General features: G+C 37.7%; 1 protein-coding gene across 2 annotated transcripts; it reads left to right on the plus strand.

The window, feature by feature from the left end:
- The first annotated feature begins 2,457 nt into the window (after positions 1-2,457).
- On the plus strand, positions 2,458-24,582 carry fes (FES proto-oncogene, tyrosine kinase). 2 transcript variants are annotated; one of them, XM_056259159.1, is made up of 20 exons: positions 2,458-2,664; positions 3,829-3,908; positions 4,026-4,272; positions 5,370-5,543; positions 8,337-8,433; positions 10,558-10,741; positions 12,256-12,393; positions 13,112-13,231; positions 14,968-15,090; positions 17,826-18,015; positions 19,339-19,419; positions 19,506-19,742; positions 19,838-19,960; positions 20,795-20,848; positions 20,974-21,092; positions 21,184-21,278; positions 21,693-21,816; positions 22,286-22,443; positions 23,867-23,998; positions 24,112-24,582. In XM_056259159.1, exons 3-20 carry the CDS (start codon positions 4,048-4,050, stop codon positions 24,243-24,245), a joined length of 2,508 nt encoding a protein of 835 aa, XP_056115134.1. In that variant the 5' UTR covers positions 2,458-2,664; positions 3,829-3,908; positions 4,026-4,047; the 3' UTR covers positions 24,246-24,582. The 2 variants fall into 2 exon arrangements, with proteins under 2 accessions (XP_056115134.1, XP_056115135.1); XM_056259160.1 differs by having other exon boundaries at positions 2,459-2,664; positions 19,533-19,742.

Genomic DNA, 24,582 nt, shown 5'->3' on the forward strand with positions numbered 1-24,582 from the left:
CTATATAAGCAGACCAACTTATAATGTCTTATAATAGCTTTGGATTGGCCATGCTGTGGTTTCCCACATACACATTCCCACGAGGTAAGACAACCACATTTGGTCAAGCAGCATTTTTGCTGTTCTAAATGGAAATTCACTTTTGTCTTTGCAAACCAAGTACACTTAAATTAGTGCCAAATATTAGTCGTCACTAATCTGATGCAGACTTGCGGTAACATATGAATCCGTTTAATCTACTAGGGAAAATAATTTCAGAGTCGGTCAGAATAAAATCAAATGTTTACAATTTATTATGTCAGGTAAATGTATCGTGCCAATTTCATAATCAGTTCAAAGATAATAAATGCAAACCATCAAATGGAATAAAGAGAAAATATGCGAACCTGACATTAGAAAATACATGATGCTCTAAACTCTCCACACCTTATTACCTTTTTGGTTTAGGCCTACTTCTGTGGGAATGAGACCTTTGCACCAGTCGCACTGAGACATTTCAAATGATACCAAACATGTATAATACTGTATGTATGATAATTGTTCATATTAAACCATATAGATTTTTGGGTGAAGGGAATGATATGTAAAGTGGGAGGTGATCAACTCAAGGTGTGATCGTGTCACGAATGGGGGTGGTAATATAGCAAGAGAGTTCAAATGTTAAAGGTTCTCTAAGCGATCCTGGGTGTCGTCACTTCTTGTTGACGTTCGAACTATTGTCAAACAAAACGGAGGCTAGCTAGACCCTCCCTCCTCCTCCTCATCCGCACACTAACCCCCCAAACCCTTCTTGTCGGTCATTGGCTGGAACAGTTTATGTTTCGTGGTGTGGGTAAGCCCAGTTTGTTTTTGTTGCTGTTTGTGGAGCCTGGGGTGTCTGCAGAGACCGCATTTTTTTACAGTGTGTTCAGGGGACAGGCAGCCAGCGGTTAGTGAGGAGATGTTTGCTGTATGTGACAAAAAAAAGTTTTAACCCTAAAAAACGTGTGACATCGCTTAGAGCACCTTTAATTTCCTTTGTTTTCTTCAGAGAGTATCCCTCTCTTCCAGTAATTCCAGTTTCTCCAGTCTTACAGAATCCATGTTTCCCTTAATGAAGCACAGCTCCCCAGTACCAGCCGCACTCATGCAGCCCCAGACCATGATGCTACCACCATGCTTGACTGTATGCAAAACACAATTTTCTTGGAACTCCTTACCAGGGCACCGTCACACATGCTGGACACCATCTGAGCCAAACAAGTTTATCTTAGTCTCATCAGACCACAGGACATGGTTCCAGTATTTCATGCTCTTGGACAGGTTGCTTTCAGCAAACTGTTTTCGGGCTTTCTTGTGAGCCAGCTTCAGAAGAGGCTTCCTTATGGGATGACAGCCATGCAAACCGACTTTTTGCAGTGTGCGGCGTATGGTCTGGGCACTGACAAGCTGACCATCCGCTTCTGCAACCTCTAAAGCAATGCTGGCAGCACTCATGCGTCTGTTTTTTGAAGCAGCTTCTGCACCTGACGCACAGCACGAGGACTCAACTTCTTTGATTGACCCTTGCGAGGGCTGTTCCAAGTGGAACCCGTCTTGGACAACCTCTGTATGACCCTGGCCTGTACTGTAACTCAGTTTCAGGGTGTTACTAATCTTTTTACAGCCTAGGCCATCTTTGTAGAGAGCAACAATTCTAATTCTCAAATCCTTAGAGTTCTTTGCCATGAGGTGCCATGTTGAACATCCAGTGGTCAGTATGAGAGAATTGTACTCAAAGCACAAATTTTAACTGCTCTAATACAAGATACACAAATTTGTATGGACCTGTCAAGCAGACAAAAACATGAACATGATGAATAGGACATGTGGCTTTGTATGGTTAAACGACGTACAGCTATTAGCCTATCACTTAAGGTGTACTCACTTTTGTTGCCAGCTATAATGTCAATGTCAATGTAAATTTTATTTATATAGCACTACTAAACACAACACCAGTTGACCAGTGTGCTTTACATCAATACAAAAGACAAATATACAATACATTTCATCCTTAGCCATATGCTGAATCAAACAATATATTGACAATAATGGCTGTATGTTGAGTTATTTTCAGAGGACAGGACAGTATATATATATATATATATATATATATATATATATATATATATATATATATATATATATATATATATATATATATCCCCTAAATTTCATCCTCTTATTTTAAATCCAATATAGCCATGTGTATGCCATGAGCTTCTTAATTTTTTTCTGAATTTACTGTTCATGTTTATTAATACAGCCTACTGTATTAATACTACTTAGCAGCCTATGTAATATAATTAATATTTGATATTTTTTAATGCATGTACATGTTTAAATACATTCCTAGTAGACATGTTAGTATCTGTGTAACAGTGTTGTCGTGCATTAGAGGTTTAATCCTGTTGAATGCAGTGAGTCTACGTCCTGCTGCCGGACTGTCTTCCTGGTTTCAGTACCCTACAGTTTCAGTCAGCCTCCTCTGTCAACACAATAGCTCGTCTGTCGCCCTGCTCATTTCACCATCTCCAGTATTTAGCGTTTCGACGCGCTCTTTTCTTCTCATCGCTTGATTATAATGGATAATTACGTGTTCCGGTCGCTCTGACAGGACGTTTTACTGCGCCAGACACATCTGAGGTGAGAATTCACACAATTTCAGGTCTCGACAATGAATTATTCGGAGCTCTAGTGTTACATAATCGATTTATTTTAAGAATATATATGTTTGTCTGATTTAAGAGCATCATTATAAGATAATGTTTTTGTAATGTTTCATTGACCGACATAACAGAAGACGCTTCGGTGACGTCACGGCGACATCCCCTTCACACAATAAACGAATTATTTTACAGCTCTATTTATGTAATATATTTTTAATAGAGTTCTTTCTTTAGCTAGTTCACCTTTAAACATTCTTCTTACTATAAGTAACTTTGCAACTACATGTCTCTCAACTCTCATTCATTTGCAACTACATGTCCACTTATTCAGAGGCTATCTCAAAGTATAAGTAGATAAGTTACACAAGACTTAGAATGTCTAAAGTGGACTATCGAAATAAAGTGTCACATTTAATTGTTATAAAAGAGCGGGTTTTTTTATTATTATCTTTGAACATCTGAGTTATATGTTTTTTTAAACGGAATGTCTTCCATCTTACCAAATGTGACTGTCTAATGAGTAAACACGTATAGCCACACAAACAAAAATGGGCTATGGAAAAATAATTATTTAATATAGAAATTTATATGTTGAGTAAGTTACTATTGGTTTGAAAATAGTAGCCTAGGGTAAAGTGCACTAGGTCTTTATATAAAGTTGTTTAAGTTCTTTTTTTTTATTGCAGTTTACTTCTCATACCCTTTTTGTACAACTAAGTAGCTTGTATATGGCTCTGTTGAGTTTTAATAAAGCATAGTGGTTAATAACTGCAGAGATGCACAAATCAGGTTTTTTGACATGGAGTATGGAACAAGATCAATGTATTTTTCTTTCTGTAAGTAGACTGTATGCATTGTAAATCATTCACTTTTTCAGCATTGTTCCTTATTACTGAGCTGTTCATTATGAATAACCTACCTTTCACATATGAAATGCCGTTGCTAAACGGGAAGTGGTCAGTAAACATAACTTTCTTGTCCTAAATTGCCATTGAGGAAATGAAAGCATTTGAAAACTCCAAAAAAAAAGAAGTTTTTTTGCAATAAATTTTGCAACAGGCACTCAAAATGCTTTAATTATGTGATGAAATGCACATTTAGATGAAAGTGAAAGTCTAAAATATTCTTCCTCCTTCCGTAGATCTCGAATTGTGGTGTTTCTCTTTGACCTGACCAGAACATTTGTTTTACCAGCATTGTCCTACTGCTGCTGACAGATAGGTAATTTGACTCTTTGTTATTGTTTTTGACAACATTTTCACACACATTTGGAACATCAAAAAGCAGCCATCCTTTCTGATCAATCTCAACGATGGTAACGATGCACATATTTCCCAGACAGTTGTAGCGAGCTGCAGGTATGGGCTTTGCTGAGGACTTGTGGTGCCCTCAGGGTCACGCCTCCCTAATGAAACTACAAGACTCTGAGCTGCGTTTGATGGAGGTTATGAAGAAATGGATCACGCAGAGGGCCAAGAGCGATCGCGAGTTCTCCGTACAGTTGCATCAGATGTCAGCCATTGTTGAGAAACTGGAGGGTTCCCAGCCTGGAGGAGGTATCGACTACATCAGCCAGTTCAATAAGGTTAGAAGTGTCTCCTTAGCAAGTATAAAGTTCCCATGATTGATTTCTATGTATATTGGAGATTTAAGATGATATATCCACGCTAAAATGATCTTAAGTACTGCATTGAGTCTGAATCCTTACTTTCCACATGATGTTAAAGGGATAGTTCTCCCAAAATTGAAAATTAGCCCATGGTTTACTCACCCTGAAGCCATCCTAGGTGTATATTACATTCTTCTTTCAGATGAATACAATCGGAGTTATATTCAAAAATGTCCTGGCTCTTCCAAGCTTTATAATGGGAGTGAATGAGTATATTTTTTTGGAGGTCCATCAAAGTGCATCCATCCATGATAAAAGTGCACCACACGGCTCCGGGGGGTTAATAAAGGCCTTCTGAAGTGAAGCTATGTGTGTGTGTGTGACAAAAATATCCATTTTGGCTGTATCCAGACGGCCATACGCATCGATTTACGGCAAAAGACTAACCCTTGAACTTGACGCACAACTTCAAGACGAAAGCGGTTGACCAGCCCTTTGAACCGCGAGAGGCGTCAAAGCTTACGCTACTCCTACATTCTACAACATACATCTTCAAGTGTTACTCTTTTTGCGTAAGCCGACTTCCGTAGGCCGTCTGCCGGAAGCTAGTTATTTTAGTCGATAAAGTTTTAAATATGGATATTTTTCTAACACGAATGCATCGTTTCACTTCAGAAAGCCTTTATTAACCCACCAGAGCAGTGTGGAGCACTTTTATCATGGATGGATGCGCTTTGATGGACTTGATACCCATTCACTCCCATTATGAAGCATGGAAGAGGGTGAGTAAATCATGGGCTGATTCTCATTTTTGGGTGAACTATCCCTTTAAGATATTTAGAGACTAAGGTGCCATTGAAATGGGAAACATGCACTGTAAACATGCAGGCAATACAAACCCTATTCTTGCTGACTCGTTCAAGTCCAGAAACAGTCAAGTCTTTTTTGGATTCTTGCCTAAACTTTAGCACTTACAAGCAGTGATAAGTGCACCACAATAAAATATAATCATGCATTCAAATTTTCAATGCCTAGTAAATCCTAAAATTGCATTAATTTTCTCGTTCTTACAGTCGTGGAATGTGCTGGTCAGTCAGACGGAGAGCCTCAGTCGTATCATGCGCAAGCATTCGGAGGATCTGATGGTGGGACCCCTCAGCAAACTCACCCTCCTCGTCCGGGACAAACAGCAGCTGAGGAAGACTTACGGTGAACAGTGGAACCTTCTAAGCCAAGAGATGTTCAGGGTCAGCGCCACACGCACATCACTTCACAATTACGCTCTCGTAACAAGTACAGTCTCACACGTATACAGACGTGTTTAGAGGGGCGTTAGAGGAGCTTAAAGGCACTTACTGCAACTATTATTAAAAACATTTTACTGTTGCTATCTGTATTAGAGGATAATTATACAGTACACTGTGTACAGACTGTGCTGTAAACGTTTTCTGCAGAACAGTAACTGTTGTAACTATGATAATTTGGTGGACAATTTTCAATATTAATAATTCTCTATACTACCTTTGGAAATTTAGTTCTTTTTTGTAATTAACTTTATTCATTTCTAGTTTTAAAGTAACAACAGGTAACTTTTCAGCCTTCATAATATATTTCCAAGTCTCTTGTGATGGTACATCGACTTACAATAGGTTGAATGACACGTCTGCCATAGCCTGACGGGGTCTGTAGCGTTTTTAATCGTACTTTTAAACTTCGGGTTTCGGGTAGTAACCGGCGAACAAAGAGAACTACAAAATTCGACTGCTTTACGGCATATACGTCACTTCCACCACCACCCCCACTTCCTTAAAATCGGACTTGCGAGCCAATTAGCCAAATGTTATAGTCATGGCCGAAGCAGCACAGAAAAACAAGACAGCAAAGGTTTTATCGGAGCAAAGCAAAAAGAGAAAAAGAGAGTGATCGCGTTAAAGGCAGAACGAGGATCAACATTGCAGAGCTGCCAACTCTCACGCATTGGCCGTGAGACACCCGCATTTAATTGGTTTCACACGCTCACACGCCACACCCCCGGTTTCTCACGCTAAATTGTCAACCCGGTCGGTCAGATGCCTGAAAGATGAGTTTATCTATAGATCTCTACCTGTTGAGCCACTCGTGATCGACAAGTTATACCGCAAATTAGTTCAAATCTCCCGGAATCTAGAGCGAGCGCGCACGCGAGACAGAGACTGTGCTCCAACGCGCGCGGACGGCAGAGAGAGAAAGCGAGCGAGAGACCTTGCGTGTGCAGGGAGCATCGAACCCCCCATCGAAAAAAGAATGCCTCTCTCTAACCTCTCTAATTCGCTAGAGTAGTAGCGAATTATCAATCTGGTAGCTAGTAAACGATATTCTAGTTTTTGATGGTTAGCTATCGCTAGTATTCTCGTTCTGATTTGAACTTTGCAATCGATGAAATTCAAATAGCAAATGTTTGACCTAAAAAGTGTAGTCTACTCAACATGTACAAAGAAAGGAGGAAGATTATTAATAAAATCATTTTTTAGGATACCTAACATGTCTGTGATATTTGTTTATTTGTCTTGCCTCAAGCTATAATGCAAATCGATTTGTAAAATTTGCAGATTCATTTATGGTAGCTTGATATTATAATATTGACGATATATGGTTATTATAAACCACTCAAACATTGCATTGAAGTATCATATAGATTCAGTAAAACGGTAACCAATAGGCTACTATAATGACGCTGGCTTGTAAACGTGAGCATCGCGATCATTTGTCGTTATAAAAAAAAATAAAACGCATGAAATTATATTCATATGACATGCTGAAATATATGCCACTGTACCTGGGATGAAGACATTTCACACGCCATGCAAGCAGAACACCTGCATGTGACCTCCTCCTTCAGTGTTCAGGGCTATCATGGTTGTCAACAAATGCGCATGTAGGATGACAGTTTACGACAGTAGTAGAGGACAATACTGTTTCCCAACTGTAGGGGGAGCCCGAGAGCAAAAAACGACCTGTTACTTTAATAAAATTCAAAAGCATATACGGAAAACATAGACACCACAAAAAACTTCACTACTCCCACTTAAAGGGTTAGTTCACCCATGTTGGAGAATAAACCACTGGAGTTACAATGATTACTTTATTGATGTCTTTACTACCTTTACTACTAGCATTTATTTGAGCTAGAATTTTTTTTTACAAATTCCTTTATACATTATAAATGTCTTTGCTGTCACTTTTGATCCGTTTAGTAAAGCAAAGTAAGGAGGCTTTTAGGGCTGGTAATCACCCTCATAGCATGCCAAATCACTCGTAACACATTAGAAACCGCATAGCTACACCTTTACAGGCTGCTCACTACTATACTATCCATTGTATCTGCAATCTTTTCACATACAGGCATCGGCACACATCTGGCTTTGTGTATGTGTTTAGACGTTTATCGAATTTTAGATAGTTCTTTGAGATAGGCCTATGATCAAATAGCACTTCTTTTTTGTACTCATTTAGTTTGAGTTTAGAAATTCATTCAAATCATTAAATGTGTTTTTAAATGAACGCATTTATTTAATATTAAATGTTTTTAAATAATATTTTATTAAATGAGTTTTCATTTAGAAAATCATTTAGTTTGATCTCTTTAATGAAGCCATTACCAGCGCACGAGTTGCCTGTGGGTCTTTAGATGGTTTCAATGAATTCTAGTATGGTTTAACGTTGAGAACCTTTGCAGTAACAAAAATCAGGAAGTAGAAAAATGCCTTTTCATTTGTATAGGACATTAAGCAGGGACCCAAGATGATAACGGTCGTATTTCATTTCACCTTCCGTGGTTTTGCGCGGGTTTTGTTATGTTTAGCCTGGAGGCTTTTAAAACTATTATTAGCTGAATATGGTGCATATTCTTCCTCATTGCTAAACCAGGCTAATAACATGTGAAATTGTTTGTCAGCAGTGAATCTAGCGTCCTTTCATGATTGTACATGACATGTCTCATTTTGATGCACAGACCTGGATTTTTATTTGTTTTTATTTTGTGTCCTGTTGTGGAAGGTTAGGTCACCCAAATCGAACTGGACCGGCTCAAGTCCAGTTACAGACAACTGGTACGGGACGCGGCCCAGGCGAAAAAAAAATATCAGGAAGCAAGCAAAGGTATGATGCCTCCGTGTTATCTAGTTCTCTAAAAACCATGGCCACTTTCCTTTCATTTTGACTGAATAGGGTACTTTGTGCTGAAAGAGATACACGTACAATAAGAGGAACTGTTTAATGTTTAAACACGAATGGTTTTATGATATTATGTGTAAATAAGGCATTTATTTACTCAATAGGAGAAAAACCTGCCTTTAAACGAAGACACTTGTTTCTATGTAACACTTACAGAGGAAACAAGAAAAACTAAGTGTGGTTTCTCCAATGACCGAAGTGTGAATGCTCAGCAGAGCACATTTTGCAGCATTTAGATGGGCCACAATGAATAGAACATTAAATATATATATAAATATATAAAGCTACAGACAACAGATATGAAGAGCAATGGCAGATATATTTGCACTTTGCAAGGCAGTACTTACAATAAGCTTCAGTGTACTGTGATAGATGGGTACTTTATATCAGACTTTGATAGGATAAGCAAAGTGTTCATAACCTTTAAAGCACTTAGCAGATGGGGGAGTATAGTGGTTTGATGACTTCCTCATCTAAATACTGTATATGCTCATTTATATGAGAATACACACTACTGTTCAAAAGTTAAAGGTCTGTAAGATATTTTTGAAAGTCTCTTACGCTCGCCAAGACTGCATTTATTTGATCAAAAACGCAGTAATAATATTGTGAAATATTATGACAATTTAAAATAACTGTTTTCTATATATTATTTTTATTGCTGGGCAACGATTAATCACATTTAATCGCATCTAAAATAAAAGTTTGTGTTTACATAATAAATGTGTGTGTACTGTGTATAATTATTTTGTATATATCAATACAAACATATGCATGTATTTATTTAAGAAATATTTTGCCTGTATATTTATACATCATTTATATATTATATAGAAATATAAATATTTTATATATAAATAACACATTTTTCTTAAATATATACATGCATAGTGTGTGTAGGTTCTAAGCTATTCCATTTAATTTTTCTGTTTATTTTATGTTAGACTGAGATGCATTCATTAAATTTATATGGTAGGCAATTATTGGACTGATTCCCCCTACCACCTGCACGCATACAAATCCTTCTACTCGAATCACATAAATTGCATATGTTGGCTTCAAAATGACGAAATTTACCATAAGTCAACGACTTCTGTGGCATTTATAATTTTTAATGCTGGAACTTAATTTTATGTATATATATATATATATATATATATTTTTTAATCCATCCAAAAAAAAACAGTTTGGAACAGGCGTGATGACTTTGGTTGTACTACAAACTATTTGAATGTCTTTTAAATTGAGTACTTTTTTAATCGGCTTAAAATAACCTTCATGATAATGAGATGGCTAGGCTTTTTAAAATATAAGTATAAAATAAACCTAAATTATAGTGACAACAACATTTAAAATAAACACAAAAATAATCAAACTGAAACCGGCGTTGGGCTCACGTGCCTCCATCAATTGGCAAGAATTGAAATGGTTTTCTTTCTTTTCAGTTCCTTCTTTGTAAAAAAATGTAAGGAATAAATTTTTCCTTGTAGCGATGAAAAACAACTTAAAATGCTCCGTTAAACTGTAAAGGTTTAATTTTTATCTGTGTAGTATCAAAAACAAAAACAAAACGTTCTTTTGGTGAAATCAAGAAAACAAACAGCTATGCACTCTCTGCGGTTTCTGTCTCCATGAACTTCTTTCTGAAACACATCACAAAAGTTAACCGCGTATAGGCCTACAGTAGGCTACTCGTCGGACAGACGTGAAAAATATGTCTATATAAACTATAATAGTTAGCCTAACTTAAACATGGACAAATTGTAATTAATTCATTTCAGTTTTCTCTAAACAAAACCTTTTTTATTTATTTCTGGTTCCAGAGTTCTGAGATAAAAATAAAAATGTGCTTCATGCGGTAAAATCTAAATTGATATTCAATCATTCAAATATATATTCAAAGGTTATTTAACATTATTAAATTGTATTAAAAATATTAAATCTTTAACATTACAGTTGCAGGTTACCACTTTTTTTGACAGATGTACAGCTGTCATCTCACCTTTCACTTGCAATGTTATGTATGTTTGTGTGTGGCTTTTTGTACAGACAAAGAACGCGAGAAAGCGAAGGAGCGCTACATCAAAGCCACTCTGAAACTGCATGAGCATCACAATGAATATGTGCTGTCGGTGAAGGCCGCCCAGGTGCATCACCAACTACACTACGGCCAGAGTCAGCCGGCCCTGCTGGGAGCCCTGCAGACGCTGCAGGAGGAGATGGTGCTTATTCTGTGAGTGAACATCAATAACACCAGCACTATAATGTTAAACAGTGAAATCAGGCCTTTAACATGGGTTATTAGGTGATTAGGGTGTTATTAGGGTATTTCAGTGGTTAGAATGAGTAAGTTATTTTTAAATACTATAATAAAAAACCAAGAAGACCCATTCTCTCACAACTCGCGAGTCAAGTATTGCGGTACACGAGTACACTCTCTTCTCGTTCTGTTCCCGCGTTTTTTTTTTACGCTTATGCTAAATAGCAGGCTAACTAAACAAAATGTATATTTATCGTTTTTGTTTTTTTAATAAACCCACAATTAAAGGAGTGGGGGGCTCTAACTCTGACTCTTCAACTATCAACATCTACGCAACTCTGAAAAAGAAGCGGCTTCATCTGCATTAGGTAGGCCTAAGATATGTTTTTAACTCTTTGTATAGCAGTCGTTCATTGTTAATGTATCTTAAACTTTGAAGATATGATATATAAATGTATGAGATGTAGAAGATATGTTAAATATATAGGGCTATATAACCACCATAGACATTGAGAGGGACAAGTCGCCCCATAAAATTAGAAATGGCCAAATTGCCCCTCAATATTTGATATTCTTGATGCTGCTCTGCTGCACTCCATTATGTGCTGCTCTGTTTGTTGTTCGGTTGACAAAAAGTTTTAAAAGTTACATTTTTAGTTTGCTCGCTGATAGCACACGTACAGCACATAGACGTCTATTTGATTTTTTAGACTGTTTGCTCATCTGCAATATGTCTCTAAGACGTTTCCTGTCAGATGTTAAGTAGACATTTAGAAAATGTCTTTAAGATGTTTATGATTTAGAATGTATGTAAAACAGATGTTTCTAAGATGTTTATCAGATGTTTGTACACAACAGATGTTTTCCAGATTAAGCGCTCTTTAGCAGACATCTTAGAAACGTACCTGTGCTAGCTCTATCTCAGCGGTCTAACGGCACTTGTCAATGTCAAAATGAGCGCGTTCATCAAATCAAAGAAGGCAGGGCTTTACAGGGCGAAACGCTTTAGTTTTACCGCTGTGCGTGGAAAGACGTAAGTATCTAAACATTGAGTATTTGACCACTGTTTCACGAGAGGAATGATGAATGACCAACAATAATATGCAGGGATGCAAGCTACTCAACTCTTTATGAAATTTCGTCGTTTTTAATTAAAAATATGCTATCATTTACATTTGATTCATGTAATTCATAACTGAATATAACTGCCAGCTAATGACCTGTCTTCCGGAAGGCGCACCACAAAGCACAAATGTGAAATTCAGACTATCATCTCGTTGCCTTATTTTAAGAAACACAGCACAGTGACAGTTATAGACTTCTGCTATTTTGAAAGGATGATATGTCATCCTGTTCAGTTCTGACAAGAAATGTTAATAGCCGTTACTCACATAGTTACAGTAAGTTGAAAAGAAGAAGTAGTTTTGCTGAGTTTCTTGTGCGTTAAAACACATATGACTAGTGTGGCTTACTTTTCTTTTTTTTAGGAAGGAGATTCTGCAGGAATATTTTGATCTTTCTAATGTGCTTCATGATGAGGTGGTGAGTGTTCACACTGAAATGGCCAACGCCCTGAAGGCCATCCAGCCTCACAAAGAGTACGAGAGCTTCATTCAGCAGAACAGGTATTTAACATTCCCTTTTGTTCCCAGTTTTTGTGGAATGCATGGGAAACTAGACCAGAAGAACAAAGGATGTTGCACATATTTGCTAACTTCTCATCTCGTAAAGTCAACATGAAACCAAAATGGATCCTGTTTACTTTCATAAGAAATGTTCCAGGTCTTATTGTGCATGATTCATCAGTGATTATTATTATAAAGAAAAAAAAGCTGAGATCAAACAGTTGCTCACAATCTCAGGCCTTTTAATAAGAAGTACCTTGCTGGTGCATGAGCTGTGTGAAAATGGAAGGCTACTATAAATAACATGAAATAAGTCAATTTCAAGCTTTTCCTCCACTGGCAAAACAGCTATTATATTGTAATTAAATATTTTCATACAATCATAAATAAATAAGTTCTTTGTGAATAAATGTGACCAAAAAAAATGTCACAATGCTAAATGTCTGTCAATATAGAATGACAAATGTTTTCTTGCATAAACCATCACTAGGCAACTGCCCAAATCTTAACTAAGGCAATGTGGGCGGGGCAACATTATATAACTAATAACATCATAGCCCAGTTTTTACAGTCTAATCAAATCATGATTGATAAAATCAAGTCCTTCCCTGCATTATTTCCTGTTAAATATTCTGCTTTATTCTATGTATTTTGAATGCATCGCAAATGTCCTTTCATGTTGCATTTTAAAAGGATTTTTAAAACTTTTTCTGTGTAGGTCAAGAGGAGAGATTCCTGCATGTGTGGAGTTTGACAGCAGTTTGTTGGAGGATGCTGAAGGTCTAATGCCTGAAGATCTGCAGCTCAATGAGCTCACAGTAGAGGGAATCCAGCATCGGTGAGTTTCTTCTTTCTTTACATCACATTGTAGCATAGTAGTGCAAATGAATGCACAACTGTCATGAAAGACAGAAGTGAAATCACCCACAGGAGCCTTGTTTTTGTTTCTGAAACTGTCATGTGAATTTGTGCGCACACACGTATTTTGGCCTTAAGGCACCATGAATAGTAGTAATAGTAATCGTCATTTACTCACCCTTAGTCATTTTATGTTATCTAACTATTTTATCTTACTGTAGAGCTTATTAGGAACCAGATAATTGTTTTTTCCAATTACTTACACATTCAAATCAACTCTTTAAGCAGAACATTCTGACCCATTATGCCGATTTCTATAACAAAGTTAAACTGTTGTATTGTTAACTTTAAACTGGTTTTTCTTTCCAAAACACTTTTTTTTTCTTAACACACATTTAGTAATTTACAATGTGTTCATGCAGAAACCACAAAAGCATACATTGATCATGGCATCACAACATGTTCAAAAACTAAATACGCATTTGTGAAGAAAACAACACTGCACAAAACTGTTCACACACACAGGAAAGTTTTAAAAGGGCCACAGACTAAAGTGGATGCAAGGATGCATTCAATTGATCAAAAGTGACAAAGACTTTTATTTGACCAAAATATCTGTTGATCATTTGAACTTTCTATTCATCAAAGATGCATCATGGTTTTCTTTTCACAAAAATGTCAAGCAGCAGAACTGCTTTCAACATTGATGATAAAATGTTTCCTAGGCAGCAAATCAGCATATTAGAATTATTTCTGAAGGATCATGTGACACTGAAGACTGGAGTAATGATGCTTAAAATTCAGCTTTGCATCACAGGAACAAGTTACATTTTGAAAAATATTAAAATAGAAAACAGAATGATTTAAAAATGTCAATTTTTTTTCCAGTAAATAAATGCATACTGAACATACCTAAGAGACTTCTTTCAAAAATCTTACTGACCCCAAACTTGAAATATGCAAATATATGCTCATGCAAGCAAAAATAGTCACGCTCCACGATTCATATCACATATTTATATAATGTGTACCGTAAAACTTCAAATAGTAGCCCGGGCTTTTATTTACCCAAATCGTCGAACTGCACCGGCTTGTATTTGAGACAGGCGTCTATATGAGACAGGCCTTTATAATTTAGTGTTGAGATGTTGTTCATTGAGTGTATAGGCCTGTCTCTAATCTCTAAAAATCTCCAAATGCTCCACGTGAAACTGCGGTCTTCCGACCTTTTACTATCGCGTCAATTGATTTTGATTAATATGCGCGAGGGAGAGAGAGCAAGACAGCGCTCGTGTTGTTGACGTGAGAGTGCGCGCGCGCGGCCGGGGCGCTCTCTCTCTCTCTCTTTCTCTGCTCGAAACGCGCCCTGTCAAGCGCAGCAGTCATTCTATTCTACATCACTCGCCGATCAAAAAAAGGCTTTGGAGGGACAAAAATGTGCTTTGGCGGCCGCCAAAAAGCGGGCGATCTGGCGGTTTTGAGGATTAAATACAACCCGAAACTAAAAAACAGACCCGGCCTCTATTTGAGACCGGCCTTTATTTACCCAAACCTGCAGCCACACCAGGCGTGTAAAAGAGACAGGCGTCAATTTGGGACTCGGCTATTATTTGAAGTTTTACGGTAACTCAGTATTTCTGGCCCTCAGTATTTTTGGCAATCTTCTATCGCATCACAACAACTCATTTTGCGCTGTTGTGGCTTCTCATATTTTAGGCTCACCGCTGTGGAGGAGGAGCTCTTGTGTCTTTCTAGTACTCTTGGTTCCCAGCAGGCCACTGTCAACCAGCTGGAGTTGGATCTGCAGAATGAGGAAGGCTCTGCAAACATAGGCCAGAGGTGAGTCTGTGAGCTCTACAAACACACCACAGTATGCAGTACACCTCTGCTTCCCTCGCTGAACTTTCTAAATGATTAAAACATGAACTGAAAAACAGGTCCATTACCTGTTACTTATAAGAGATTAAAGCAACACTATGGAACTTTTCAACCTTCATAATATATTTCCAAGACCCTTGTGATGGTTCATCGACTTACAATAGGTTAAATGACACGTCTGCCATAGCCTGACGTGGTCCGTATCGCTTTCACTCGCACTATGTAACTTCGGGTTTTGGGTAGTAACCCGAGCACAAAAAGAACTACAAAACTCGACTGCTTTATGGCATACGTCACTTCCCCCACCACTTCCTCAAATTGTCTATGGCCATAGCAGACATCCCAAGTCTATAGCGTCTCCCTGATGCCCGCAAATTAGTTCAAATCTGCCAGAATCTAGAGCGCGCATGCGAGACAGAACATACTGCGCGCATAACATAAATAGCGCGAGCACGGCAGAGAGGGAGAGAGCGAGAGACCTTGCGAGTGTGCCTCACGAAAGCTAGTCAACACGCCACCACCCCGTCAACAATCCAGTCACCAAGATATACCTCCCTGAAATGACTTCTTGCAGGTTGGGATGTCTGCCATTGTTGATTCCAAAGCCGGTGCTGGATAAACAGCGAACATGCGCGTGCGACAGTAGGCTGCGGTAGGCTAAATTATTTACGACAGCGGTAATGGACAATTCCACTTCCAACCTGTAGGGCGACCGCAGAGGAAAAGTTCCTTGGTGTTGCTTTAAAATAAAGAACTTTAAATGTAAAATTACTTCAAAGGGTCAACGAAAACACCAAAATCCAAATGAAATTATAATCAAAGCTAGATAACTCCAGCAAAGAGGAGAAAGGCGACCAGTGATCCCACCATGAAGATCCAACAAAGAGAGAGAACCGCCATTGACGCCATCGAAGCTTATATAATAGAAATCCAAGATGACGTCATTCCTCTTTTGAGGGTTGGGGAAATCCCTCACAACACCATCTATGGACTAAAATAAAAATTACACAGACACACATTACATTTATGACACACCGCTTCCCCACCATTGATGGAAAATTTCCGGTAGTGCTGGGCAGTATGACCAAAAATGAGACCGGTTTCATGGTATATGACTTTTTTTTTTTTTAAGCATGACTGGGTGTTAACCACATTTTCTACTGATTGAGAGAGGAAATACTGCAGTAGATTGACTTAGAATGCCCTATTTTACTGTCTTGAGTGAATATTGTAGAAAAAAATCCACACTAGTATTAATACAGGTTTGCAAGGCTGTTTACAAAGCAAGAGGCGCTTTAGGAGCGGCAGAAACAGGAACTGCTGTACACAAAGCTGTTTCCCCGGTAACGGCTGTACACAAAGCAGAGCAGCGCTCATAAACACTGCTTTATCAGGAAAGATAAAGAAAGATTCGATTGAAATAACATTGAAACCTTTCTAAAAACACCCGGGCCGTGTTTTGACTTTGAAACTTAAAGTGCTCATGTTTTTTCAACGATGTCAAAGCCTTTTAGAAAATCTATTTGTGGCGGGCAGTGTTGATATTGTGAACCATTATATGGGAAACACTATATAATTTGACAGCTATCAATATAGTTTAACCTATCCATCTTCACCGTCACATTTAGTAACACAAAAAGAAACACCGGTATTCGGTATGAACCGGAATACCGCCCAGCACTAATTTCCGGCAATCAATGTTTTCACTGGCGCTATTACACATCTTCTGAAAGAGTACATAATCTTTGAATCAAAATACAGACGAAAAAGAAGCAGAATCAAACAAGAATCAGAATCAAACAATAAAAGCATTGCTTATGCACATGTAAAATAACACAGTCATCAAACATTAAACAGCATAAAAAATCAAAACTGCCTAATGTAACCGAATAAAATGTCGACCCAGGACGAGATGCAAGCATTGGGAGTGTTGATGGAAGCGATCTATTCGCTCTGTTTTGATCATCTTTCTTACAAACAAATGACAAGGGAAAAACAATTAACATACAGTACACAAGAGTATATACAATCAAGAGTTTGTTGTTAGTCGCCAGCAGCACATCAGGTCCAAACAATGACATTTAAAACTGTCCTTTTACTAGAGCTAACATTACATCAACAGCATGTCTTGGTTCTGTGAAACCGAAAAACCAATGGTACCCTCGTATGAAGCAGAAACAATGCAACCTCGACGTCCATTTTCAGGCCATCCCTCTTCGGTCTGTCCAGCGCTGGAAAGCTTTTCTAACATTAACGAGGGTGCTAAAGCTCTTGCCTTATCATAACCCTTCTTTTTCCAGTGATATTCTTCTGACCTTTTCTCTTTTGTAATGTCTCTCAGCCATCTCTCTTTCTACAGTCTTTCTTCAAATCTCCCTCTTGCTCACTCTCTCTCCTCCCCCATCATGAGTGGACACGCCCCCTGCTGCTGATTGGCTACAAGTGTGTTGTGCTGCTCGGTCTGATCCACTTTCAACAGCGTTCCTCAGAAATTGCTTACTGCACCTTTAATGGAAGCATTCTGCAATAGTATATCAACTAGTCTTCTTGTGCTTCGACAGTCGCAATAAAAGGAACTGAATCAAACCGAATCTAATCAAATCATTTTGAAACAATAAGAACATTTAGATTTCACCAAATTCTCACATTTTTTTTGTATTAATGTGAGCTTGTCCTCCTCTGTTGTTTTTTAATAGGGTGTATCAGTTCAGTAAGCGTAATGCTCTGGAGGACAGCAGACAGCAGGTTGTTCTGTCCATGGTGGCTCGCGCTCGTCTGGAGGCCCAGCGGAGAGTTCTTTCCGATAAACTTCAGTCTCTGGGCAGCAATGAGGTCGCACCTGTAGGCCTGGATGATGATCGGATATCTGTCACATCCAACAATTCAGTGAGTCCACTCTCATCTCAATAAATCTGTTCTGAGAGCTTCAGTTTTTTGCATAATCTTTTACAAATAAAAGTTTCATTACAGTATAGGAAAATATACGGTTGCTTCCATAACTTAAAACTTCCTCCCCAGTGAAGAAAGACTATTTGTTTAAACAAATCTGCAACTTTTTGACGTCAGGTCAACACAAGACCATGCATGTTTTCATGTTTGTTTACATGACACAATTTTTGATCTGAACTGAATCAACACTGAACTACCTTCAGGTAAATAATGGCACTATTGTCTTTTTTTAGAGCTGCTTTACAACAGAATTGAATTCCTTTTGCATTATTGATCATTGGTTTCCTGTTATCACTGTAAAGCTGCTTTGAAACAATCTGTATTGTATAAAGCGCTATATAAAAAAAAAGGTCACTTGACTTGACACCTGTTGACTTGTGTCCATTTAGTCAAGGTAGAAGGCAGTAGCATAGATAACTAGTAATATTTTTAAAACCCAGAGTAAATAATGATAAGAGTAAAAAAAGAGGAAATTAGTCAAACTTGCAGAAGAGGGTGTTTTACAGAAGTCTTAAAGGCACAGGAGCAAAAATGTCCCATGTATTTATAAGGGATAAAGAGAAATGGTCATAAAAAACTAAATTATTGCAGAAAAACTTTTTATAACTATAGAACACTATAACTTGACTGTAGAAAATCACAATATGGTAAAGTTGTAAAGAATCTAGTGGCTTCTTCAAAGCTGTAAAATGCAGCACCATGATGATGTACTGTAAAAGATCAAAGCCAGTCATGCTGTATTGTTACAATGATTTTGAAATATGAGAATTGCACAACCTTTGTTGACTCTGAACTCCTGGTACTCACATGCTGCTGGTTGACCCTTCAGAATATGGCTGTTTCTCTAGCATATATCAGAAGACTGAGACATGAATTGTAAATCATTTTCATTTTTGTTTGACCTCCCGATTTAACTGTACGGTCTCCAAACAGATATGTATTGCTTAAAAGAAAGAATATTTCAAGTATTTACGGTAGTAAATGATGATATATAAATGATGTGAATTTCTTTAGTTTAAAACACAAGAAGGTTTATCTTTATGTTTCAAAATTGTGTATGTATATATACATATATACACATTAATTGACCATAATTTAATCTATAATTAAATACAACATTTAAAGACGTCAGAGTTCAATGAATCACTCCACTTTTCAGTCACTCACTAAGCATCATGAGCTGAAGTGCAAGAACTTTTAACAAAAGTACAATTTTGTTTGTCATGCCGTTGTGTTATTCATCATGTTGTTTTCATGCAGGAGCGTGACAAAGACCATAAGCACCTCAACATAGACGTGATCGTGAGCCATCTCAGCAGCTTGTTCAAGCCCAAGTATATGGTTAGTGGTGTTGTGTTTGGTGGCAGTCTTTCTCTCTCACCTCTTCCCTGCTCACTGCTCATTGTTGTATCTACAACTTTCTGTAGAGTAGCGTGTTTTATACATCTCACCAGGTTCCCCCCGCTCTGACGCCGGTGCCCGAGGTAGAGAAGCCCTTGCCCCAGCAGGGCTGGTATCATGGTGCCATCCCCCGTCTGGAGGTTCAGGAACTGCTGAAGAATGATGGGGACTTCCTGGTTAGAGAAAGCCAGGGAAAACAAGAATACGTGTTGTCTGTGCACTGGGGAGGCCAGTGCCGGCACTTCCTTATTCAGAGTACAGAAGTGAGTGTTTTATAGGGGCTTTTTTGTTCCAGTTTGTGGTGTGCAGTGGTTAGCTGTCATTTATATAATGATGGCATGTTTATTTGTGTATTTAGGGTGTGTATCGTCTTGACGGTGAGGGCTTCGCCTCCGTACCACTGCTAATGAATCATCTCCTCAGCTCCCATCAAAGTGTCACAAAGAGGACAGACATTGTGCTGAAGAGACCCATCCTCAAGGTTTATCACTGATCCCAATTCAGTTTTCACAAGTACTATACATATTACTGCTGAGTAGTGACAGGTTGATATATATTGACCAAGGTTATTAATAAAAACTTTTTTTTTTTTGAGTGGTATCAGTTCCTCTTTGGCCAAATAAGAGCTTCCCTTTTCCCTGTCCACTTCAGAATATACTAACTACCTGGGCACCAGTGGTCTCTACAATCTACTTAGGCCTGTTCATTTGATTAATTATTCATAAACTGTTTTCAAAATTTTGGGATTTTATGAATATTTACAAATGATATTATAATAAATCAAATAATAATATTAGAAAATATTATTAGAAAAATCCTCACAATCCCAATATAGTAGTTTTAGTTAGAAATAAATTAATAATGACATTAAGATTACTTTGTTAAACTGTTAAATTATTCAAATATGTAATACATCAATAATAATAATTGATATTAATTATTAAATTAATGCTAAACTGTTAAATTATTACATTTATTTAATAATAAGGATTTTTTTTATGTATTGTTTGTTTGTTTGTCCTTTAAGGTCCACCTTGAAAAAAGTTCATGAATGTACACCTTTTTGTCACAAAGTAACCTTTTTTACACAAAGATTCTCAAAAGAACATTTAACATCAAATGACAAAAGGACGTTTATAGAATTTGGAAGATTAACTTTTAACATTTTCAATAGTATATTTGAAGAGAATGGGCATTGTAGATATCTAGATATGGACATTGGCCATTAATATTATTATCAGTCGACCACTGCTGCTGAGTGATTGACCAGTCATGTTTGCATCGATTAATACATTTTTTGTGGGGGTGTTTTTAGGATAAGTGGGTCTTGGAGCATGACGATGTCATCCTCGGACAGAGCATTGGTCGGGTAAGCCCGGATATCTTCTGTGTTATATAAAAGGATTGAAATTTCAGTAAAGATAAAAAAAGTCACTGGTCGAACCAGTTTTTTATTAATGATGTTGCTTCTTGTAACATTTTGGATGATATTAGGGCAACTTTGGTGAGGTGTTCAGTGGCCGCCTGCGTTCAGACAATACACCAATCGCTGTGAAAGCCTGCCGAGAGAATCTACCTCTAGAACACAAGAACAAGTTCCTAATGGAGGCCCGGTTTGTAGATACACTGATTAACACACACATACCGTGTGTACTCACACATACACATTCTCATTTAACTAACTTACCTCCGTTTCTATCTCAGGATCCTAAAACAGTACGACCACCCAAACATAGTGAAGCTAATCGGCGTCTGCACACAAAAACAGCCAATATATATCATCATGGAGATAGTCCAAGGTACATCTAAACTTTCATTCAAATCATTTAAAGGAACAGTGCACCCAAAAATGAAAATTCTGCCATCCTTTATGTTGTTCCAAAGCTGTATGACTGTCATTCTATCACAAAACACAAAAGATGTTTAGCAGTGTAACAGTGAACGTAGATCATGATTTATATTGTTAAGCTTAAAAAATGGCAAAAAGCACCATAAACGTAGTTCACACGTCTCATGTCTTACATTGCAAATCCTCTTAATCTATATGATAGATTTTTTTTGAAGAACAAAAGTTTATTTGCTTGTTTATTATTATTAAATTAATATATATGTTTAATTATTAAAAGTATTACATCATTGAATAAATGATGAACTATTACTTTAAAATGTTCAAGCCACAAAACAAGTCTCTTGATGGCGTATTCTTCTGACAGGAGGGGACTTTCTAACCTTTTTGCGCACAGAGGGCCACAACTTGAGGCCCAAGATGTTGATCAGAATGGCAGAAAATGTTGCATCTGGCATGGCGTACCTGGAAAACAAGAAGTGCATTCATCGGTGAGAGTTTGAAAATTAAATAGAAAGACAATGAAATATAGTAATATACTGAATAAGATCCTAGTCTCAACTCTGAAAAACTATAGTAGATCCATAAAGCACTAGCAGACCTAATAAAGAGCTCACAGCTGTTTTTCATTGAATCGAATAAGTAGACTCTAGGTATTTCTCTATTATGGTTAAGTCTTTTAACTAGCGGTTTGCAAGCGATGCCCAATGGGAAGATTTTGGGATAATGAGACTGAGAGGAAATCTGATAGTGCCTGTTTCCCTCATGCTGTGTCAAACGGTTCAGTGTCTCTCGAGAAGATTGAGTTTTAATAGAGCCAGTGCATTCTATGTTTCTCTGTCTGTCATTCTTATACTTTTTTTTCCTAGTTTGCTCTGGTTGCTCTCTCTCTACACTATGCTTTCCTTTTTTTCAGAGCAACCTACAATAAATCCCAATTTCCCCTGTCTCTCTCTCTAGAGATCTGGCTGCCCGTAACTGTCTTGTGGGAGAGGAGAGCGTGGTGAAGATCAGTGATTTTGGTATGTCTCGTCAGGAGCAGGATGGTGTTTATTCTGCTACAGGAGGAATGAAGCAGATCCCAGTCAAATGGACGGCACCAGAGGCCCTCAATTATGGTACCAACTATCACTTAAAGGAGCCTATTATGCTTTTTTTACATGTAGTGTTGCTGTTATGTAGGGAGATATTTTCAATATCAGTAAGCACTGTTTCTGAACTCCCTGAAACGCCTCGATTGTAGTCTTGAGTTTTCTTCAGGGAACGTACACATCACAATGTTTCTCATTTAAATAATTAGAGGCCTGGTTGAGTTGCGTCTGTAGTCAAGTCAAGTCACCTTTATTTATATAGCGGGTCATGGAAACCCGGAAAAACGGGGGAAAAAACGTTAGATTAATTAGCTGAGCAGTACTTGGTAGCCTTGTCCACCTAAATGAATTATAAATAAACATAAAAACTAGTAGGCTATTTGCAGTATATTAAATCGTTTTTGACCTAATTATTTTGCACTGAAATGACACACTCGAGTCTGTCGGCTCTGACAGCGTTGCATCACGTGCCACTCCGCAATATTATAGCTAGCCTATGAAAATAGTACTATGTCAACTAGTGATATCAGCACAAGAACTGTTGAGGAATATGCGACATCATATGTTATAATAACTGACAGACACTATAATTTCAGCCGCTCTGTGCATGGCCTCGCACAGAGCGAGACTGAACATAGGAGCTCAGCTTCGCGGCTGAGACACAATAGACTATTAACTTAAAGCTTTTACTCTTAAACACAAAAGTCACGTTTACTTTAATAAAAAAATTATATTTATGAAACAATCCAGATCAAGACGAGAGCAGAAAAGAAATAAAGTGCATAACTGAAAAATAAAGCATAGGCTCAAAACAAATAAAAAGTGCGCCAGAACCAGAATTTTGGTCGAGCCAACGTATCGACCAATCGACAAGTCGACTGGGAGATTACAGCCCTATTAAATCAAGACTTTGTATAATAGCTCACCTAAGCAAATATTGCCAATGGTATGATCCATTAAAAATAGGGTGACCAGACATCACGTTTTCCCTGGGATAGTCCCGTATTTCAGCTCTTTTTTTAGTGTCCCGGCTTATTATGAAAAAAGCATGTTTGTCCCGTATTTCTTCTTTCCTTAATTGGGATAAAGTGATATTAAAGAGCGTGGAGGAGATCAAGTCAGATGCAATGTCAAAAAAGCATGTGTGTACATTTAACAAATATATTTAAAAATCAAGTTATTATGTGCAGTAAGTTGTGAAAAAAAGATGCCTGTCCATCCCGTTTTGTATTCCACCATGAGAAATCTGGTCACCTTCATTAAAAAAGAACTAAAACAGATGTTAGACACTACATGTGCTGCTTTAGTTCTGTTTCTTGAGTATTTTATGGTAAGTTAAGGGGGATCAGTCTGTACTCATAGCACAGAGTATCCCAAACGAAACTGCATTGTTTGACTGGTCATGATTGAGGGTTTTATGTCTCAACGCTGCCCTCTGTTGTTTCACCAGGGCGATACACCACTGAGAGTGATGTGTGGAGTTTTGGAGTGCTGCTGTGGGAGACGTTCTCCAGAGGAGTCACACCGTACACCATACCAAATAACATGAATAACCAACAGACCAGAGACGAGGTGGAGAGAGGTACTTCACATACTGTACACATACTGTACCACACACACCAAACTATGGCTTATTGCCTGTTTGCAAAGCAAGTGTTGTTTAAATCTTTTTTTATGTCTTGTTTTTGTTTTTAGGATATCGTATGCCGGCCCCAAAAAACTGTCCGGATGAAATCTATGCCCTCATGTGTCAGTGCTGGCAGTATGATCCAAGAAAACGACCCTCATTTCGCAAACTAAAGGCAGATCTGTATGCTTTAAGCCGGTAACGCACACACACATGCTTATATGTATAGGCCTAAGTGCAGATATTTTATGATGAGGCCAAAGCAAAGGATTTATTTTTTTAATTTGTGTGCCACAGTTGAAAAAAAGCATTCTGACAGAGTACTACTAAGAATAGATTATAATTAAGAATATTTGATTTTATATATTAAATTCTGTGTAATGTGGTGTTCCAAATGTTTTTTTGGTGACACCCCGATGTTTAAACAACAAATAAATTATTTTTTTTGCAGATGACAAATGTGATCTAATATAAGTCTGTACATTCGCTGTTTTTTGTATAAAAATACTGTAAATAAATGTAATAATTATTGATAACAA

The sequence above is a fragment of the Rhinichthys klamathensis genome, unplaced genomic scaffold (genome assembly GCF_029890125.1).
Source record: "Rhinichthys klamathensis goyatoka isolate OS25496 unplaced genomic scaffold, OSU_Roscu_1.1 h1tg000165l_1, whole genome shotgun sequence".
Taxonomy (NCBI): domain Eukaryota; kingdom Metazoa; phylum Chordata; class Actinopteri; order Cypriniformes; family Leuciscidae; genus Rhinichthys; species Rhinichthys klamathensis.